This window comes from Nanorana parkeri, unplaced genomic scaffold (assembly GCF_000935625.1).
Source record: "Nanorana parkeri isolate BGI_ZX_2015 unplaced genomic scaffold, ASM93562v1 scaffold195, whole genome shotgun sequence".
Lineage (NCBI taxonomy): Eukaryota > Metazoa > Chordata > Amphibia > Anura > Dicroglossidae > Nanorana > Nanorana parkeri.
Window position 1 is genome coordinate 1,606,801 of NW_017306463.1, and position 23,207 is coordinate 1,630,007.

The following is a 23,207-nucleotide window of genomic DNA, read 5'->3' on the forward strand; positions in this document are numbered from 1 at the left end:
AACATATAACAAATATAAAATAATTGTTATCCCAATTGGGCTGTGACTTTAAGTGAAACTGTATTCTAGTGCAGCAGAAATTGAGGATTGACTGCTGCATGTTTATGTATGTATGTATGTATGTATGTTTTGTATTATATACACTTCAAAGTTGTATCTATCAAAAGGAACACTTGCATGTGTATAACAACGTTTTGTATTATCTACAGCTTTGATTTTCTAACATAGATGAATTAAAATGTTACCTTATTCTGTCATAGATAATAAGAAGTCTCCATTGAAGAATGCTGAAGTTCTTTGTTCCATTCCTGCCCATCATCTTCTAAGCCCCAGCTACTACCATAGCTTCGGCATGACAGAGAATTACATCATCTTCATAGAACAGCCCTTAAAGCTGGATATCTTGAAACTTGCAACTGCCTACTTCCGTGGAGTCAACTGGGGTTCATGCATTATCTTCAATAAGGATGAAAAGGTATGATCCATTGCATTTACATTGCTGGAATACATGATCTGCACTAAGCAATGTGCTTGTGTTCCCCTGAATATACAATTTGAAATGATTAAAAAATAAACTTTGATTTAAAGATGCATTTAAAATGTTTAATGTTTCTATTTGAACTAGGGATGGACCGATATATCGGCCGCCGAAGCATATCGGTCGAAAATGGGACTTTTGGAAAATGCAGAAAGTGCCATTTTCTGGCCAAATAGTGGTGCATCTGTTCTTTCTCTCCTCCCCGCTGGGCGCTGCTCTGTGTCCCAGGGGGAGGAGAGAAACTGTCACAGGAGGCCGAGTGTCTCTCCTCCCAGCACCGTTCAGCTTCCTGTCACAGATCGGGAGAGCGGTGTGGGGGCGGAGACAGCCATTGCTGTCACAGGAGGCTGAGCTCTCCTCCCGCACCGCCCCGCTCAGCCTTCATCCAATCAGATTGTTTAGTTATTTTGAGAGCCAGCGGGGCCGACTAGCAAGATACTGAAGCTTGGCCCAGTGGGAGATTCCTCCATCCACACAGTTTAGTATTTGTTGCACTTTTTCCTTCTGACCATAGAAAATCTGCAGATAATCTATAGGTGTATGGCCAGCTTTAGGCTGATCTAATTCTCTCGATTCATTCTGATTCACTGATCTGGAACAAACATGCAGATTAAGAGTTTTTATGAGACTTTTTTCTTACTTCATTTTATGTATAGATATATTTATGTGTATTCATTCCCAGTAGATACATTTAGGGTATTTATGTTGGTGATATGTAAAAATACATATACAGTATAATATATACACATGTGTGTGTATGTATAGGGAGCTCAGCTTTAAATAATCATCTCTCTCTTCTTTTCAGACTTGGTTTCACATAATTGACAAGAGAACCAAAAAGCCAGTTGCTGAAAAGTTTTATGCTGATGCTTTGGTGGTTTACCATCACATAAATGCTTATGAAGAAGACGGTCATGTTGTATTTGACATCATTGCATACAAGGACAATAGTTTGTATGAAATGTTTTATATGGCCAATTTAGAAAAGGACCTTTGCCAGGAAACCACAACGACCTCAATACCAACCTTCAAGCGGTTTGTTGTCCCTCTTCAATGTGCCAAGGTTTGTTTATGTTCATTGTTTATGTTCATCTTTTTTGGCTCCTGCTATTGTAAGACTGCACCTTTAATAATACAGCTTGGTGTACTTCATTGGATAATAGTGATAGTATAACATGAAGATATGACCATACTTGCCTTGGCCTTATCTACTGAGGTATGGCTGGGAAATGATAACTACAGTACTCTCAACATATTTTAAGGCTCATGCATATGTCTGTTTGTGGCCATACAATGCAAATCCTTGCATATTTCACCTTCAAGGGAGCCACAGGTGCTGTGTACAGCCTACCTAAGAAATAAATGGCTGTAGGTGGGATATACACCGAACTTGGGTAAACATGCACATGTATATGGGTGCACAAACCATGAGTGCAAAGAGTCTGTGTTCGGGGTTGTGCGCCTGTATGCATGCCTGTGTGTATGCAAGTCCAATGTATACCTTACCTACAGCAGCACACAGCCATTGACTTCTAGGGGAGGCTGTGCGCAGCAGCAGTGGCTCTCTGTCAGTGGAAATATGCCCAAATTTATTTTGAACAACCACAGTTTGCAAGGTGCATGAGCCCTTAAAGACTTGTCAGTAGTAATGCAGCAGTTGAAACAGGTACCAGGGGAATTGACCTACAGGATTTGGGGTCTTCCCTGCTACCTCATTCTGTTACAGGCTCTTGCTAATTATTTACTGCTACTGCTGTGCCTAACATATTTCTAACATATCCACACTGCACTTGTTCACTTGTGTGTATCTGTGGTCAGAGACTATCAATATTGAAGGGAACAATATAGACAGGGCACCAGATATGCAAGCAGTATAATGCAAAGAGATCACAAGTGGGAGTGCACAGCAGAGTTAGAACTGAGGAGAATCTGGAGAAAGGGATGTCACAATCTTTGTAACCCCTTCTAGGGATCATGGGATTTTGCTTTTCCCAGCCTCTACTTTTTATGTGGATAGACTTTCATATTGCCTTAACATAAAGCTTACGTAAAGGTCAAATAAACAACATATGCAGAACATCTTTGCAATACATGCAATTTTCCCATGTTGTATCCTATTGAGGACCCTCCAAGAACAGAAAAGAACCTGTGGATCTGCCAGAAATGTACTCAGCTCCTATGTCCTATTGTAGGCATTTTTGTGGACTGAGTGTTGTCAGTCCTCCCAGTTGTCTTTTGCTAAACTTCCCAACCACTCCCACCTCCCAGATCTCTATTCCATAAAGGCTGATCATTCTATAGTCCATGATAAGAACTCAGAGGGCTGTTAATGATAACACAGGAAGTGTGCAGTGGACCCAGGGCAGTTCTGAATTTCTGACATCAAGACAGATTTCTTTTGCACTTACCAAACATATACAATATAACAAAAAGCTTCCAATAGTATAGTTAACAGACCAAAAGAGGGCAAATAAGATAAGCTGATTGTTAGGGTTTGCATATTCCAATACTTCAGTAAAGCCACTATCACCAGGACAATTGAATAGATGAATTTTCAGCACACAAAATACCTGCCTTCACTACAAGCAGCCTTTCATTAAAAGCTGAAGTGTGGGCTAACACTTTATTGGGGCATTAGCTAGGTACCAATAAGGTGGTGATGTGTGCCCCACTGGTGATTGTAGCTTTGTTCTTGCAATATTTTAGTTAGATGCAGCCTCTGCCTGGGACGTCGCTGCTGACGTTCGAGGGGTGAAACTGACAGTTGTCGCTGGAATACAGCGGGTCACTCGCTTTGCAGCTCCTCCATTCATAAAATGTCTTGTATTCTTTTCAAACCATACAAGGCATTCTGAGATGTGACAGGGGACTTATCACTGTCACGATCCTCTCTTATCCAATGACTGGCGTTGTGGTAAAGTGTGTTAAAACGCACTTTTAATGCTTGTTATGGCAATGCAGCAATATGGATGGGTCATGAAAATGACACTAAACTCAGGAGTTAAATCTTAAAAATGCATTCAAGTAACTTAATTATTAACAAAAATGTATCTTATTTGTGTATTACCCAGCTGTAGATCCTCAAATCATCTCTGAATTGGTGCTGACACTGTCCTTCCTTCTGGGGGGTGGCTACTTTTGTTTCCCATGGTCCCTGTGTGTATTGTAAAGTAGCCACTGCTCCAAGCTCACTCCCAGAATGCACTACAATCTCTATACAAATTGGTAAACTGAATTTGAGATTGCGGTTCATTATGGGAGTGATATTGGAGCATTGGATACTTTACAACACACACAGCAGTGGCGGAACTACCGCCGGTGCAGGCGGTGCGGACGCACCAGGGCCTTGGGGCTCTGGGGGCCCAGCGCCGGATCGGTACCCAGCGGCCAGCAGGCCCCCCATCTCTGCGCCGAACTTGCACCAGGGCCCTTTGTTTCTTAGCTCCGCCACTGACACACAGGGACCATGGGGAACAAAAGTAGCCACCGCCCAGAAGGAAGGACAGTGTCAGCACCAATTCAGAGATGATTTAAGGATCTACAGCTGAGTGATACACAAAAAATATATTTTTTTGTTAATAATTAAGTTACTTGAATGCATTTTTAAGTTTTAGCTCCTGAGTTTAGTGTTACATTAAAGTTGTTGTGACTTCAGCAAATTAAATCTGATCGGTTCTTTTACTATACCTTGTAAATCATCATTGCTTTCGGCACACATTATCCAGTAAGTCTGCTTACCTTTTTGGTACCAGGCATGTGCAAAGGGTGGTGCAGAGTTCCTGTGATTATGATTTATTCCTGCCAAAATTGAAAGGAGCCAAATTCTTTGTAGAATTGTGAAATTTCAGGAAATAAGTGGTTAGAATAAATCCTGTATCTGGGCTTTTCCTGAATATCCTGCAATACATATTACTGTGCTTCAGTTATTTAGCATTTGGAACACGTCTTTTAAATCTGTGAAACAAGAAATAAGTGAAAATATTAAAGATAGGTTTTTACCGCCTTATGTATTATAAAATCTGGCTCTAGGCAAAACCTTTATGGATGGGGGGGGGGGGTACAATATTTTTTAAGTTTTTTTTGCTGTCTGTATCCCCATCAGTAAGATTCACCCCTAAGTTTGTCCTGCTGACCATTGTCACCTAGCTATAAAGTGAAAGGAAATCCAAAATGTTAGAGCTGTTCACAGAACAAAATGGTAACGGGAAGATGTAGATTTGTGTTCCCAGGACAACTGTCTAAGGCACCGTTCACACAGATGGCAAGGGGTGGTAAAACCAGATGGTTGATCTGCAGCTGTCTGCTGCCATGTCAGCACTGTGGCCGAACAGTGCTGTATACTGTACTTTGTTGCGGCTGTGCAGCATGGCACAATTGACAGTGGTGCAGCTTGTCAAATGTGACCATTGCAATGAATGGGACCATGCTGCAACTGTGAAGGTATGATGTTGCGGTTCAGTAGTGCAATAAGAAATCCCTGTTGTGGTAATAAAATGAAAACTGAATTCAGGAGGCACTAGTATCGCCTCCTGAACGCTAGACAGCTGCTGCTTCACCGCCCTCTGAAAAGCGATCCACCGTGGATAACTTTTCAGAGGGCGGTGGAGGCTTCCACCCATGTGAATGTAGCCTATAATGAAAATCCCCCTCACTTAGGAATATTTCCTCTAGCTTCTTGTTGTGTCTCTGAGACAGGAAGTGAAGGTTGCAACTTTTATTTGCACATTAAGCTAATGGCAATTATGGTTGCTAACACCCCATGAGGATTGGGGTCCCCAAAGCCACCATATCAGTTATGGGTGCATTGATCTTTTACTAGTAGAAATCAAACAGATATATTTATATGTAAATCCTTAAAGCAGTAAAGCCTTTGCTCTTATTTCTTTTTCTCTGCTCTGTGACATGTACTCATTCTTCCACACTGTACAAATATACAGCTTCTTACTGCACTGTGTATGCAAATTCATTGAAATAGGTATTAACATGTTCTATTTGACTTTTAAGAAAGCAGAAGTGGGAGAGAACCTTGTAAAACTTCCTACGACTACCGCAACAGCGGTCAAAACTAAAGATGGAGAGATACACTGCCAGCCGGAGATCATATGTGAAGGTAGGGAGCTCAATGCTATTGATTTAAATCTGATTGAACAACATGATAAGAAGATTATTAAAGAGTACGTAAACCCAAAACAAAAATGTAATATATTGCAACTTACCAATCCTTAAATGTGGTGGCTGTGTTAGTTTTATTTATTTTAAGGCTATCTTTCCTTTATTTTCACCTAGTGATCTGGCTACTAACACGCCTCCTGTCCTAGGGTGGCTCCACTCTATGGATGGGCAACGGAACCACTCTTGGACACCAGCATTGTCTCCCTGAAATGACAGTAGTGTTAGATGTACTAGCAGATTTATATGGACTTGACTAACACATTAAAGTAAAACTGCTGAATCAACCGAAATTCAAGCAATGGGTGGCCCTTTCAACTTCACTTATCTCATCAACCTTTGACTGAAAAATTACAGGAGTCAGGTAAAAAATGGCCAGACAGTGACTGCAGCCAAACAGTTGCAGTCACTGTTTGGGTATTCAGACAGTCTCCGGTGCCTGCTGCCTGAATGCAATAGTCAACAGGGAAGAATCCTCTATTCATGCCAAACAGCCTATTAGATTTCTCAAGTTCATCCTTTGGGGTGAACAAGAGGCCTCTGTTAGTGTATGGCTAGCTTAGGTCTTGTGACTTTGACTTCCACATGCTTAGGAGCCTTATTGAATACTACTGTGTGGAACATGATAATATCTTGCTCAGCAGACGAAGGACACAACATTAATGACAATACAGATACCTTTTCATGGTTCATGCATTTATTTGCTGCTTAACAGTCTTTCATCATAAGAATCTGTTTAAGGGCTTGTTCACACCATGTCCGGATCATATCCAGACCAGAAGAGTTTGTTCCCAGACAAAAAAAGCATCCCAATGTATCCCTATGGTATTTCTGGGCTCTGTTCACACCAGCGCAGTCCATTCCGGTCCAGACCAAAAAAATACTGCATGTCTCATTTCCCTTGGTTTGGAATGCAGCGGAACGCATGGAAACGCAAAAAAAAGGCATACAGACAAAAAACAAAAACTGCAAAATCGCGGCAAACATGCACTGCACTGCTTTTGCAGATTTGCTCCAGACCTGGTCCGGACATGGTGTGAACATAGTCACACGTTTATTCACAGCCTGCATGCAGTACTGCTCTGGCATGTGTTTTTATATTGAGCTGCTCCACGCTGCAATGCTTTTTCAACATGCATAACAGTGCGTGTTTTACCTTTTTTTTTTACCATCTGTTGTGTCTCTTCTCAGTGAGGGGGCGGGTCCTGTGACTCACCTCCCCTCCAGGCCACGTCCATAGTAACAGGCCACGTCCATAGTAACAGGCGGCGGGAGGGGAGGTGAGTGACAGGAGGCTGTGTGTGTCACAAGCCCCGCCCCCTGCAGTGCACACATCGAAACTCCCTGCCTGCTGCGATCCTCTGGCTGGGTAAGTCCGAGCGTCGGGGGGGGGGAGTTGTGAAGGGTTGTGTACTGCTACTGTTACTTTTTCATGTAATTAATAATACGGGGGGGCGGGGGCCAGTGTGATCCGCCCCCCCCCCCCCTCGTCGTCTTGTGAGTGGTGCCCAAGATAAAATCTTGCACCAGGGCCCTTTGGTTATTAAGTCCGCCACTGCACGTACATGAGGGTAAAATAAATGTAATTACTGGATGACTGTTGAATATACATGACCAGTGACAGAATTATCTAAGCTGCCATTTTTGCCTTTAGGGGCCAAAGCAGTAGCAGCAGCTAGAGCAGGGGTGGGCAAACTCCGGCCCTCAAGCTGCTGTGGAACTACAAATCCCATGAGGCATTGCAAGATTCTCACAGCCACAGGCATAACTCCGGGAGACAGCTGCATTATGGGATTTGTAGTTTCACCACAGCTGGAGGGCCGGAGTTTGCCCACCCCTGGACTAAAGTATTTGTATTTTCCAATAAATGATTGTGTGCATGTCTTGTCTTTTTAGGAATTGAACTACCTAGAATTAACTACGCGTACAATGGCAAGAAGTACAGATATGTTTATGCTTCTCATGTTGAATGGCGTCCAATTCCTACCAAGGTAAATATAATGTATTTATTATTACATTACAGCAGGCACGTGCGGTCAGTGGAGGCAGGTGAGGCAGAGTCTCACCTCGTATTATTGAGGAAAAAGATGCCAGCTTTAAGCTTTTTCTCCATTCAGAGCATTTTGTAACAGATTACACAGCAGGGAAGGCCTCCCCACTATGTAACCTGCCATGGATGGAGCACTGCCTGTTAATTACAGGCAGCGCTTCATCTGGCTTTTGACAGGTAGTTAGGTTACACAACAACGGGCTTCCCCACTGCTTGTGAAACCTAAAATAGTGAGGCAAGAGCTGCCTCTACTCTGTGTTAGGACCAATGGCAAAAGGGAGGGGAACCTGCTATGGGGACTAGGGGGGTCACAGCGGACTGGCAGTGGATGCGGAATGGGAATGTACACTGCCCATTAACACCCATCATACCATAGCAATATACCTAAATATTAAAGTAGACATAAAAGAAAGCCTGTGGGAAAGCTATAGGCCTCGGGCCCTTTATTAGGTCTAAATAAACTTTTCCCATGAAATAGACTTCATTATCAAACAGGACCACTGCTAACCATTTACAGACCACAGTGTTTAGCCATTAAGACTGAAGCAGAAACAACTTACCAACCACTGTCCACCCACAACGTGTGTGACATTACCCCTTAAAGACTGACCACAACAAGGGAAACCAGCATATAGGATGGTGTTCAGGGGAGCCGGTGACTAGATGCAAAGGAGAGTCCAGCTGCCAGTCCTGAGGTAACTGCTGACCCCGCCCAGTGACAGGAGGGACTATAGAGGGGAAAGGTTACACTCATTGGCCAGCTGTTTTCCCACAAAAAATCTGTCACCAATCCAGCATGCAGCTGATTTAAGCTCCGCCCAGCAACTGAGGTAAATCTTCCTAGCAACAGCAGGCAGCTTGTTACCTGAAATACAAAGCAGAAAAAAACAGCAAAAAGCCCCAAAGAACATGTACATTCTCAGTCTCCACATACTTCTATTAACCCTTTCACAACCCATGACAAGATAATTCCGTATCGAGCGAAAACGACAATTGCGCTACACATGTTGGGTACAGCCGCACACGCCAGAGTGAGAGCAATAATTATAGGGCCAATATTTACGCTTATCTCAAAACTGATGGCCTGTAGGGGCTTTTAAAACTTCGTCTACGGATTTTAGGGGTACTGAATTTTGTCCCCGTTTTACAGATGCACCCAATTTTTACAAAACAAATGGTTTTATATAGTGCTTTGGGGCACTAAATGTAACTTTAGTGCATTTTTCACTAAATTTTTGGGTTTGATAATAAGTTGCACTAATGTCGTACAACAGAAACACTTGCAACTGCCACCATTTAATTCTACAGGGTCTTGGCTTTTAGGAAATACATAGAGAGGAATTTATCAAAACTGGAGCAGACAAAATCTGGAGCAGCTCTGCATGGCAACCAGGACCTGATTTACTCTCCCTGCTGCCCCAAGGCCAGTCTCCGCAATGCGCCCCCCTCCAATGTTTTATTTATAATTATTTTCTTATTATTTTTTACTTATTTTTTAAATTTTATTTATGTAATTTTTTTAATCAAATTTTTTTTAGCCTTAACTTCATTGCTATCACACAGGAGCTAACAAGCTCCTGTGTGAGGGGAAGACTGCTCTCCCCTCTCACTGTTTACACGGAGCGGCAGTGTTAGTTTTTACCCTGCCGCCCTGCTCCCCGCTCTCCATCCTGAAGACAGCGGCGGCCAGAGAGGAGAGGACGGAGAGGGGGGCATCGCCAAGATCACTTGTAAAGAAACAAGTGGTTTCCCCATTCTACATTTAGCCCTTCTTGCGCAAAGCAGGGTTAAATGTAGAAAACAAATTACCGCCCGGCGCCCGGAACTCCATGTTCGGGGCGTTGGGGGATTCCAAACCTTCAAACCTGTGCCGCCCCTCTGCTCCGTGCCGCCCTCGGTGGCCTTGTCGGGAATCTGGCCCAGATGGCAACCAATCAGCTTCTCTCTTCAGTTCTGCTCAGGTAAGATTTGAAAATGAGAGAGAAAAGCTTATTGGTTGCAGTGCAATTCCGCTCCAGATTTTGTCTGCTCCATTATTGATAAATTCCCCCCATAATGTTTGGGGGTTTGAAGTAATTTTCAGGCCTAAAATGTGGATTATAACATGTAAGCAAAAAAACAGAAAAAAAGGCCTTGGTCCTTAAGAGGTTAAGAACAAATGTGATTTTAAACACACATAAGAGATAAGGGTTACGGTCCAAAGGGGCCACCTTTCCGATTAAAACCTGAAAGGGGTTCTTCTCGACTCTAAACAAAAGAAAAATGTTTTGGGCTTGATATACACCACAAGACCTACTGAGAGTGTAATATATTTACTCTATTCATATGAAAAAATATAAAACGTGAATAAATCATGTCTGTATCATCTTTGCTACCCCTTTTTATGATCTGATAATAACTGTTAAGGTGGCCACACACCTTACGATAATCGTGGGAAATCCCGCGATCGTACGATTATCATAAGGTGTGTGGGAGCCGTGCGACCTCTACTACTGTAAGGTCGCACGACTTTTATCTTAGGAACATGTTCGAAAACCCGCCGAGAATCGCACGATTTTCGGCGGGTGTGTAGCATGTTCGTAAGATAAAAACCCATTCAACATTGCGGTCATCGGAAGCCCGCCCCTCAGCGAGGCGGGCTTGCGATCATCGCAAGTATGATCTGCCTATCCAAGATAGGCAGACCGTACGTTTTTTTAATTACCTTACAACTATCGCAAGACAAAAGTCTTGCGATGGTTGTAAGGTGTGTGCCCAGCATTAGGCCTCGTTCACACTAGAAACGGCTTGCACGTACAGTTGCGTGCACGGCCGTATCGCTCAGCTCCCGGGAAGGACAGGTGCTGCGTGTGGTTAGTACGCAGCCCCCGTCCTTCTCTATGGGACTATGCGACCATACGCCCCCCTACGCTCACCTCAAGTGTAGGTCCGTACGAGTGCGTGTTTCCTGGCTCGGACGCAGACAGGATGCATCCTGTCAGCGAACGTAGATGCTCACCCGTACGGACGTGCAGGGCGGGTGAGCGTAGGGGGGCGTATGGCCGCGTAGTCCCATAGAGAAGGACGGGGGCTGCGTAATAATCACACGCAGCACCTGTCCTTCCTGGGAGCTGAGTGATACGGCCTTGCACGCAGCACGGAGCTGTATGTGCCGGCTGTTTCGAGAGTGAACAAGGCCTAAGCTGTAGCAGAACTGTTCAGCAAATCCAATTATCCAATACAACTATTTACAAGCAATTGTCATGCACGCTTAACAAGGCAATAAAAGCATATAAACACTCACAGACCAAAGTCATTTAAGTCTTACATATTGATGAAAAAACGAATTGCATGTATGTTTAATTTATCAAAACCCAAATTCTGTGGAATGTTTACATGTGTGCATGTGCTTGCTGTGTTGGAGCCTTTATAATAACTATATTTCTGGTGTACATGATCTAGATAGTGAAGTTTGACATTGTCACAAAGGAAATGCTAGTGTGGACTGATAACATGTGCTGGCCGGCAGAACCTTTGTTTGTGCCCCATCCAGATGCTAAAGAAGAAGATGATGGTAAGTTATAATGGATTCCCACTTACTACTTCAGGTCTGTAAAAACTTATCAAAAAAAAGAAAAGCTTTGCAGCTCATTTATATCTATGCATTTTTAATACACACCAAATCTTAAAAATACATTCAAGTACCTTAACCCCTTCGTGACGAGAGACTTACACTGTATGTCCCACCACAAAATGCTTAAATGACCGGCCCGTATACTGTGCGCGACCAGTTATTTGGGGCTCTGTAAAGCTGGTAACCGCTGATTCTCAGCGGTTACCAGTCATTAAAGAATGCCTCAGTATTGAGGCATTCATTAATGAAATAGTTAAGCTTTTGTAAAAAGCTTCTTTCTTTCATTAATGAAAGAATGAAGCCGTTACATGCAAATACGGGATCGCTAAATATCGATCCCGTATTTGACAGCTAAGATAGCAGAGAGGTAGCAGAATGAGTCACCTCTCTGCTATTCGTTTTGACAGCTCCATAGACTTGCCTGATGTCTATAAAGCTGTGTGATACATTTCAGGCACAGTGTTACAATGTATCTCTGTGCCTGAAATGTATCACTTCTGATCGTCTGGGCACGATCAGAAACCTTTAGGCCCCATTCACACTGAGCAATTTATCGTGCGATATCGCGGAAATTTACCGCGCGATATCGCTCTCCAATGCATGGCAATGGGGCTCTGTCCGTTGCTGTCGCGGGTCGTGCGTCGCTACAGCAGGACCCTTTTTGGAGCGGATTTTGCCGCAATTCTAGTTTGCTCAATGCAACCATTTGCGCGATATCGCGCAAAATGCAAATTGCGCAACAAACGCGCGATTTGCGAATCGCTCAGTGTGAATGGGGCCTTAGTGAGATCTGATTCTGACATGCTGTCAGGATCAGTCTCTAAGGTTATTATTAGCTGTTCCTAAGTTGGGAGCAGCCTATAATAAACAAAAATTAAAAAAAAAATAATTTATCAAGCAGTCATAGTGACTGCTTGATATAAACTGACAAAAAAGGGTAAAAATAAATAAAGTGTAAAAAGAATTAAGAAAATAGAAATTATATTTAAATATATTTTTTATACTATGATTATTATAAAAAAAATTCTAAAAAATAATAATAATCAAAACTTGTGAAAAAAGTGTTTTCTTTACGTTTTTACCTAATTTTTAAAAATATTTTATTCGAACTAAGTGAGGCGTTAGGGCTATATAATTATATCAAACATGTGTACCTATCTGTCCTCTAAAAAACAATATATAATATGTGTGGGTTCATTTTGTAAGAAAGTATATTACTGCCGTGGAAGAATCACACAGCAAACATGTAAAAAGTGTGTCAGTCATTTATGAACAGAAACTGAAAACAAGCTCAGTCATGAAGGGGTTAAAGAGGTAAGTGATTTCCACTCATCCTCATAGTTAGAGCCGACCTGTGACATAGAAGCTGTCACAGGTCGGCTCTATCAAACGGGAAGTGAGCAAAAACATGCACCAATCACTTTCCGATCGTCTCCCTGCAGGGAGCGGTGACTGTCAGTAACCCGCTCCCTACAGAGATTCCCCCCATCCCCTCTCGGATCCTCCAGTGCTGAGTGGAGGAACAGACGGAGGAGGGGGCGGGCACAGCTGGCTCTGCTTCTAGATAGGCAGAGCCAGCTGTCACTCACGCAACTGGTTGGATCCAGACTGTATTGTCGGGATTCGTCCCGGCTGTGGCGATATACTGAGCTTTGGGTCACGAGAGGAGGTTAGTACATGCCCCCCGTGACCCTAAATAGAACTATGGGGAAAAGCACTTACCCCATAGTTCTCTTTTAACTATTTACAAAATGTATCTTATCTGTGTATCACTCGGCTGTATATACTCAAATCATCTCTGAATTGGTGCTGACACTGTCCTTCCTTCTGGAGGGTGGCTACTTTTGTTCCCCATGGTCTCTGTGTGTGTTGTAAAGTAGCCACTGCTCCAAGCTCACTCCTGTGATGGTCTATAATCTCGTTTAGTTTACTAATTTGGATCATGGAAGCTACATGGGCCTTCCACCCAATCAGCTGCAGGTTGGGGCATTTCCTGCCACACAGCTGACTAGGGGCAGGATGCTTGTGCTGACATCATTTACCTTATATGGTCACCTGGCCATGTTAGGTAAATCCCATTTACCTAATATAGTCATGTAGCCATAAAAGGTCAATTACATCACTGCATATAGCTTATAAGAAAAAATATCACCGCTCCAATTCCCATTCAGAGTTCCAGCTTCATGAGAGCAACCTGGGTGCAGGTAAAAGAGCTTGCTCACGCCCCAACTCAGTAAACAACAGGACAATTACCACAAAACGCAGGTACCAGCGTTTGGCGTCTTTATTACAAAGATCTTCATTTCAAATAACTAAGATGAGCCCTGCCATTCAGTTGCACACTGCTGCGTGTGGCTGTATGGCAGGGCTCGTCTGTGTTTTTTAATTTAAGATCTATCAATAAAGACGCCAAACGCTGGTACCTGCATTTGCGTGGTAATTTTCCCTTGGTCACTGCATATAACCATGGAGCCATATAAGGTCAATTATGTCACTGTATATAACCATGGAGCCATATAAGGTCAATGATGTCACTGCATATAACCATGGAGCCATATAAGGTCAATTATGTCACTGCCTTCCACCATGGAGCCCTATAAGGTCAATTATGTCACTGCCTTCCACCATGGAGCCATATAAGGTCAATGATGTCACTGCATATAACCATGGAGCCATATAGGGTCAATTATGTCACTGCCTTCCACCATGGAGCCATATAAGGTCAATGATGTCACTGCATCTTGCCCCTTTGTTTACATGCAGCTGGGGGCAGAGAATTTCTTAGCGAAAGGAGTTTTCTTCCATTTTCGGAGAAGCTTCTTCCGTGCTCGGAGGAGCTCAGGTTCAAACTTGTTTCGGTCCGGAGCTAAGCACATCCCTATTGATAATCACAGTTGAAGGTCCTTGTTTGGACATATAATCGACCCTGATGAAGCTCATTTGGTGGGTACGTTCCAATGTTGTCGCCAACAGGAAGCATGCCCTAAATAATATAAGCAGACAGGATGTGAATTAAAAAAATAATGAAAGAAAGGTGAAAACAGTGCTGTGCCAGAATTAAAAAAGCGTAGAAATTGTTTATGGTGGACAGCGTTTTAACAAACTAAATGTCATCCAGTCAGGGTTTATAGTACATGGATTGTAGCTTCTTTCACAAAACTCTCAACAAATACTCATTATGTTTTTTTTCCCACAATGTATCATTGCAGGGGTTATATTATCTTCCATTGTGTCTTCCAATCCAAAAACATCCCCATTTCTACTTCTACTGGATGCCAAAACATTCAAAGAAATAGGCCGTGCCAGTATCAGTGCCAGCATACATTTGGACTTGCATGGAATCTTCATCCCAGACAAAAACTGAATAGTGAACAAACAAACTCATCATTAAACACTGTGAAAGCACAGGAGTTTGCTTCAATACTGTTTTAGTAGACCTGAGATAAGTTCAAGAACCACCAGAAATATACAAACCAAAACACTTTCAAGTTCTATAAGCGAGTAGTATCATGGCTTACACTGAATCATGACTGATGTGCCTGTTGTTAGGTGATTTTCATCTGGGACACATAATTCAGGATGCAGAGGTTCTGTTTCTTCTCTTGGCCTATTTTTGGTGTTTCTTGTTCCTCCAATGCTCCATTTACAGCTTTCCTTAGTACTTGATGCCATGAAATAGATTTTGGTGATGCAAGCCAACTGCAGTCAATGTGGTAACACAGTATAGCTGCCATAAGGACAGTCTTTTCTCTTGCTTGTTACTGTACACTATTGAGAACGATATAATGTTAGAAAAGGTATACCTGAAAAAGATATTGATTAATTATTTAGATTTAAATAAAAGGTTAATTTTGATGACTCCCAGAGTATGCTCCCCTCATGCCAAGGTCCTAGGTGTCATCCTTGACTCGAACCTCACCTTTCTGCCCCACATCCAATCACTATCCAAATCCTGCCGCCTTCACCGTTGTAACATCTCCAAAATACCCCCCTTCCTCACCAATGAAACCACAGAGCTACTCATCCACTCCCTTGTTATCTCTCGTCTTGACTATTGCATCTCTCTCCTCATTGGCCTTCCTCTACACAGACTATGCCCCCTTCAATCTATCATGAATGCTGCTGCTATACTCATTCACCTAACCAACCGCTCAGTGTCTGCAACCCCCTCTGCCAATCCCTCCACTGGTTTCCAATAGCCCAAAGGATAAAATTCAAAATATTAACAACCACTTACGCCATCCACATCTCTGTCCCCGGCTATATCTCCAACCTTGTCTCAAAGTATCACCCTAACCGTCCACTCCGCTCTTCCTGCTTTCCAGCTCCATTCATCAACACCTCCCATGCTCACCTGCAGGACTCCTCTAAAGTATCTCCCATCCTCTGGAACTCTTATCCCAACCTGTCCGTCTATCTCCTAAAGACTTATCTCTTCAAGGAAGCCTATCCCACCTCAAACTAACCACTGAACCATCACATTCTCTAACAATTCATGCCCACACAGCTACCTCCTCATGTACCACTTGCCCCTCCCTTTTAGATTATAAGCTCTCACGGGCAGGCCCCTCACTATCTTGTCTTGAATTGTATTGTAATTGTAATGTCTTCCCTATATTGTAAAGCACTGCACAAACTGTTGGCGCTATATACATCCTGTAGAATAATAATAATATGCTGTGGGTTGGCCCAAAGGTGCCTTCTGATATGTGAATTTGTAACTATAAGTTCTTATGAATAGTTTTCTATGATTTACAGTTTTGATCTGTGTGTTTTCATAGGCTCCAGTAAATATATATATATTAGAAATTATGTTTATAACTTGTGAACTTAAGAACCTGTGATAAGAGAAGGGCAAGGTCTATGCCTGGAAATCAGGAATGTAAATCAACTTTTCTAGAGAAAAAATGATAATTTCTTCTATATAATAAGAAATAAATAATATTTAAATGTTTGAAATGTGCTGAAGAGTTGGATCACCCAACAGATTCTTCAACTGTCAAGATCCTAACACTTGAGGTCTCAGGTCCAACCATGTGGTAAAGTTCATATGAGGGAATCTCCTGTTCCTGTTTAATTTGTATTTATTTTGCATGATGGAAAAAGCTGTCAGATGTTAAGAGTGTCCAAAGTGGAGGGCCACAGTAGGAAAATCTAAAATGAGGACCCCTCAAAATCACAGTGGAATCAGTCTGAGGAACACAGGAGCTAAGGCCTGCAAAGTTTCTAAGGGGTTCATTTATAAAGCAGCATTATGGGTGCATGTTAAAATAATTATAAAGCAGAAGGATGGATTTCCTCCAATCACAGATCTTTCTCTGCTGCAAGAGAGAGAACACTTTGCGGATCCATCAGCTACACACCGCAGTGTGCATTTAATGAATGGGCCTAAAATGCAGAGTATGATGGATAGCTGAAGGGAATTCATCAAAACTGGAGCAGACAAAATCTGGAGCAGCTGTGCATGGCAACCAATCAGCCTCTCTCTTTCATTTTCAAATCTTAACTGAACAAGCTGAAGAGAGAAGCTGATTGGTTGCCATGCACAGCTGCTCTAGATTTTGTCTGCTCCAGTTTTGATAAATTGCCCCCTCTGACTTTTCAACAGAGACCCTGGCATCATTCTAGCAGAGTTATAGACCCAGAGATACTCTCCAGCTTATAAGAAGCCCACTGCTTTAGTACACACAATGTCGGAAGCAAGTCTAAAACTGTACTCTATGTATTAATTTTGCTGTAAAAATTGGATATGTATATAATGTTATATGTTTTTTAATAAATATTAAAAATTTGATACATTATAAGAAACATTGTATTTTTATTCATCATTAGCAGTGTGGCATTTGAGCAATCTGAGGGTTAAATAAACCGATCATGAGAGAAAACTGAAGGCTGCCATTGCTAATCTTCTGAAAATGCTTTATGATTGGCTGTCATGCTGACATTCTTGTGTTAAGGTATACAGATAATAACTTTTGAGTCTACTGACCTGGATGAGTGTTATGAGTCAGTGATTCCAAATGTATTTAAAGTTGGACTCCAGGTAGATATCAGAGACACAAAGGACATGATGGTAGCAGGGTGCAGAATGACAGAGATATCAGCTCATCAGTCTGCTGCTTTTCCTTTCACTGTCCAGTCACAGGTTGTGGGGAGAGGCGAGATTTGTAAGTGTTAAAAGTCTGTAAAAACAGATCTCCTTCCTTGCCAAAGAGGGCTGTGCAGTGTCAATCATCTGTGTAAAGGTGGCCATACACTTTACAACCATCGCAAGACCTTAGTCTTGCGATGGTTGTAAAGTAATTAAAAAAACGTACGATCTGCCCATCTTGGACAGGCAGATCGTACTCTCGATCATCGCAAGCCCGATGACCGCAATGCTGAACGGGCAGTGTGCGCGTGCGCACACCGGCCCGTTCGGCATTTGTCTCCCGAGCACCGTTCAAACCAGCCGAAAATCGTACGATTTTCGGCTGGTTTTCTAGCGTGCTCCTTAGACAAAAGACGTGTGACCGTACAGTAGAAACGGTCGCACGTCTTCACACTGCTCGATTCTCGTACGATCGCGGGATTTCCAGCGATTCTCGTACGAGAATCGAGCAGTGTATGGGCACCTTTAGTCTCAGAATGTGATGGACATAAATGCAAATCCTTTGGTGGATAAACAGTTCTCTCAGATGTATTTCATCCTTGTATTTAACTGAATAGATAAACGTGAACAATGTGCCACACTCTCAGATAAACTACGTTTCTAATCTTAAATACAAAGGTTAGCATATGCTATATGTCAAGATATTGTAGCAAACTTATAGTGCTTCAAAACAATGTAACAAAGTAACAAATTTATATTGTTTCAAACAATGTAACAAACTTATAGTGCTTAAAAACAATGGTAATCCACTTTAGTCACAGACATACAATGTATATAAAAGTCTACTTGTGATGAATATACCATGCAATTGTGAGCCCAAAACTAGGATGAAAATAATTAGCAAGTGATTAATCAATTCCTCTATGTTCCCTGTGACTTCCAGCTACCACTCTTAAAGGAGAACTATGAGGTGAGTGATTTCCAATGAGACTGTCACAGGTCGGCTCAGTAGATCGGGAGGTGAGCGAACACATACCGGCGTTCGCTCACCACTCGATCCTGTCACGGCTCTCTGCCGTGACAGGGGAGGGGCTGGATTCCCCCCTCCCCGCTCCGATCCGCCAGCTCTGACTGGCGGAACGGATGGGGGAGGGGGCGGGTACATCCCGGTACCCTAAGGAGAACTATGGGGAAAAGACTTAACCCCATAGTTCTCCTTTAACAGAATAAAGGTGCAAATCGTACGGCAGCCCCATCCTGCCCCGATGATCGCAAGACTAATTTAGCCGTAATTAACGAAAAGCACCTGGACGAAATGCGGTAATTGATTTGCCGTATTTTCGTTAGCGCAAGTGCAGTGTAGATCGTACGACTTTTGACGGACGGAAACGCCAGCAACCTTACGACAATCGTACGATCTAGCAAAATTTTCAAACATGCTTGATCGTCAAAAGTCGTACGATTGTACAGTACTGTCGGTCGGACACTGCAATGCACACATACGATTGACGAAAAGTCGATCGCATACGAAAATCGTACGATAATCGTAAGGTGTATGGGCACCTTTACTCTCACCTCTCGATGTGACCTTATATTATAAAGGTCTAAAAACACCACTTCCCTCTTTCAATCACAGGCGGGAAGATACCCAATGTTAATCAATCTTTTCACTTCACAGCTCATGTGATGTTCTCGAAAGGGTAACACGCTCCCAATCGATATTAATGAATTTTAGCAGATGGGGACAAAAACAGGACACTCCATAGTGTACTCCGTAAAACCACCTAAAGTTTAATGTGATAAAAGCATACTCACAAACATAGATGATAAAAAAAAGCATCCAAAAAGGATTAAGACCCTCCTAATACATATTGCAGCACTGCTATCTTTCAGTTTGCTCCCAAGCTCCTGCTTATGTACGTTACATCAATAGGACACGTGACTTCATCAGGGGTTTATTTAACTGCTTACCTGGAATTCAGCTGTTGGTCAACAAAGACAGCCCCCTATCCTCTCATGGCAGGCTTCCTTTAAATTCATTATTGTGAATTGTACATTGAGCAAAAATAGCCATAATTTAGGACTTGATTTTCTTTTACTAATAATTTTTTGGTTTCAATGATTTTATTATATTTTTAAGTAAAAAGAGATATAACTGTGCACAACAGGTGCTACATGACCTTGTGCAGGCAGTAGTAAATGACATACAGTAAACCATGTAGCTTGGTGTTGGGGTTTAAAGTGTGACTGGATTTTCACAAAAAAAATTACATGTGTACTCGTCTCTGCAGCACCTGAAAAAATGCAGCTATATTTGTGGGACTGCTCCTCCAATGGTAGCATAGGATATCCCCCAAAGTGGTCTAGCAGAAATGCATCTCCAAATGCTCCAGTCTACTCCTTTCTGTATGTTCTGGGTTCATCCATTCCCAGGGCAGGATCCATGGCATGAAAAAAGTTAGGCGCCAGTCATTTCAGTCGTTTTTATTGCTGATAACTGCTGGGAGAGAGGGTTAGGGAACAGGATACCTGAAAAACAATAGCAGCAGTACTTCTTCTACACATAGGTAGCTGGTTGAAATTTCCAAACCCAAAACTATGACTCTGCAAAAGCAACCACTGCCCATTTTCTCTACTAGCTTAAGGCTTATGACCTTTAAGAACAATCACAGTCACAGTCACAGTAAGTAGTGAACCAATCCTGCCAGTTGAGCTCCAACTTCCACCCACCTCTCTCTGGACTTTTTTCATCATAGAAGATTTCCGATGCCCATCAATAACTGACACCAACAAAGGGAGCACTATATTACCAGAGACTCCTACCCCCACCCCCGCTTTATAACCCTGCCAAGCTGCCATGACAAACACACATAGATCTCAAGCCATTAACAGAAGTGAACGAGGGAGGGTGGATGAGCCAAACTTTTCTTACCTAATTGACCGTCCAGAAAGTACCCACAGTAGTCTTTGAGGATCCTACCCCTTCGGTTCCTCCTTACCACCTGACCCATGACCTCCAATCAGGTAGAACTTAGTATTTTGGAGTTACTCAACAATAGCTTGCATAAGTAGCTAACAACCTGAGTTTATGAATGCTTGCAGAGCACTGAACAAGTAAACAAAGCTCAGACTGGCTACACCCTAGCTGTTCAACACAAATGACTAGGGACTGTTTCCAGAAAAAGTGCTACATACAGTCTTGTAGCTCTAAGTACTTTCTAGCTTGCTCTGAAATATCTGCACCTGGCAGATGGATTACCCATTCAATGCAGAGCAGGTCTCCGTTCCCCAAACAGATACCTCTATTGGTAGCCAGAAACATTTCTTGTTGACTGTTACTGACAGAGATCAGATCTGCATAGAATGTACCTGTCCTGACTCCTCTCTTCACCAATCAGCAGAGTTGGGAGGGTCCCTCTTAAAGTGTCCACATTGGTGCTTAGTGACATGGACATTTCATATTGACTGTCCAGTGGTGGTGTCCTTAGAGGTCCTGATAACTCTAGTGGCGGTATGATATCACAAAGGGAGCCATCAACTGGGCCCAGACTGGATCACTGATCCCCACTAGTGTAAGAGGTGTCGGCAAGGAACACATGACACTGGGTTTTTTTCAATGGTGAATGGGTGGGAGGGATGTGGTGTGGTATAAAACCAGATATGGGCTTATAGAGGCTGAGCTAACTGCATCACCTTTCGGTAGCTGTCCCCTATTCAGGAGGTTCTTGAAAGCCTTAGAATCCTGCAAGGGGCACCCCAGAACTTACAGGCAGTTTCCACATGGGACTGGTCAGAGACTATGCTACATCTAGTAGGTTCTTTTTCAAACAATGCCAGGCTACTAGGAAAATGTATTTCAAGAGGCCTCTTATCACACAGTAGTCCTAGTCCCTGCATCAAAGCCAATAATTTTACAGGTCAGCAGAGGGCTGCAATGCTAATGGTTGGTCAGATCAAGTAAATGGGAGACCTTTACACTAATGTCTACTTCATGTCCTCCTGGCACAGGTCCACTACTCCTTCCCCATGGTGCCATTTAACATCTTCTCTTCACAGGTAAAGGCTATATTGATTTGCAGTGCATCCGTAAACATAATGGTAAAGGTCTGATTTCATGGTGCTGGTTCTGTAAGAGGAGGGAAGTAGGAGTACTCATATATAACTCTCCTTATATGAGCCATGTGACCCGTAGTCGCATTTCACAGTTTTTGTACATACCGCAACTCAGGTACTTCACCCCCACTGTTATTCCCCACGGGGATAAAAACATAATACAGACCTCCCCAAAAGTATCAGACTTGATTAAAGGACAGCAAAAGCATTTTTTCGCAAATAACCCACCAAATGAAATGAAAATACCTCCACCTATAAAAAAATATTTTTTTTTAAATGTGTTATTTTGGTGTTTTTATTTTAACTGAAAGCAATTGTTAAAGTGAAGTTCAAGGGAAAAATTATACCAAGATCTGAATGATAAGACGATGAATTAATCTCTCTATTATAACATGGAAAACCATGATATTTATTATTAAAGTAACCATAGGCAACTAGTGCAGAGTGTGAGGCTACACAAGTTACTATACAGTGCTATGCCTTTCCTTATGAGGTCATAATTATACAGTGCTATGCCATGCCTAATATTAACCTCTGGAGGGCATAACTGCCTTGTCAAAAATGCTTGGATTTGTTATTTTAATTGTCTATTTTTAATATGATGTGTAAAGAGCACTGTGTGTGTAACTACATCTGTTCTTATTTAAAAATTAACTTGCATGTTAATTTAATGAAAAAGTATAACTGGACAGGTTATGTTTAATTAAAAGTGTTCTTATAGCCAAAACATTTTTTGGCTTTTGAAAGAGTAGGGAAGGGTTAAACCCCATAACATTATTTTAGCTGTCTGTGTCCTGCTGGGGAAAATACCCTTCATTTAAACTTACTTAATTCCCACCCAAGACAGTTGTCACCAGAACATTGGTCCCCATTGGACAGTTTACCCTCGCCTCTTGCTCTGGTGACAGCTCAAAGATTTTGGATTTCCCATAATTATCTATCTTGGTGACAATGGCCACCAGGACAAACAGAAGGATAAATGTTCGCAGCTGGGACACAGATAGCAATACAAACTTGACATTTCTTCCTCACTCTATCCAAAACAGAAAATATTGCCTTTACACAAACCTTATAGAAGCCAAAAAGCCCTTTACTAAACTGCTTGCCGTCCGCCTGTTGTAAAAAAACGGAGGGACGGCAAACTCCCATTGGCGGGTTGCTGTAAATAAACAGCTTTTTTTTCTGCTCGCGTGCGCCCCTAGGGTGTGCGTACGGGCAGAAAAAAACGTCCATTGCAAACACCGTTACCGGCTGTTTCCCATACAGGTGATCGGCGGCTCTATAGCCTCCGATCGCTGGTATGTGCCCCCCCCCCTCCTCGAGTGCCCCCGTACAGCTGTCATTCCTCTGGCTGCTATAGCCAGAGAAGAAGCTGATGAAGCAGATCTCTGCTTCATCAGCTTCTTTGGGGGTCCCTAGGTGACAGGGGTCTTAGAGACCCCTAATGTCTCCACAAAGAGGACCTGTCAGTGTGACTGTGCTATTATATAGGGGGATTGTTATCCCCCTATGTGATAGCAATAACATTAAGTGTAAAAAAATGTAAAAAAGTCACATATAAAAAAAGTTTTTAAAAAAACCCAACATTTTAAAGTTCCCCCCACTCCCACGTTTACGCACATATAAGCATAAA

General features: G+C 42.5%; 1 protein-coding gene across 1 annotated transcript in view; it reads left to right on the top strand.

Moving 5' to 3' along the window:
- BCO1 (beta-carotene oxygenase 1) overlaps positions 1 to 14,917 on the top strand; it is a 34,474-nt gene extending 19,557 nt beyond the window's left edge. The window contains exons 6-11 of the mRNA XM_018555403.1: positions 261 to 475; positions 1,344 to 1,601; positions 5,543 to 5,648; positions 7,604 to 7,698; positions 11,199 to 11,310; positions 14,580 to 14,917. Coding sequence (XP_018410905.1) covers positions 261 to 475; positions 1,344 to 1,601; positions 5,543 to 5,648; positions 7,604 to 7,698; positions 11,199 to 11,310; positions 14,580 to 14,734 — 941 coding nt within the window. The 3' untranslated portion in view covers positions 14,735 to 14,917. The remainder of the gene's footprint in view (positions 1 to 260; positions 476 to 1,343; positions 1,602 to 5,542; positions 5,649 to 7,603; positions 7,699 to 11,198; positions 11,311 to 14,579) is intronic.
- Positions 14,918 to 23,207: the final 8,290 nt, after the last annotated feature.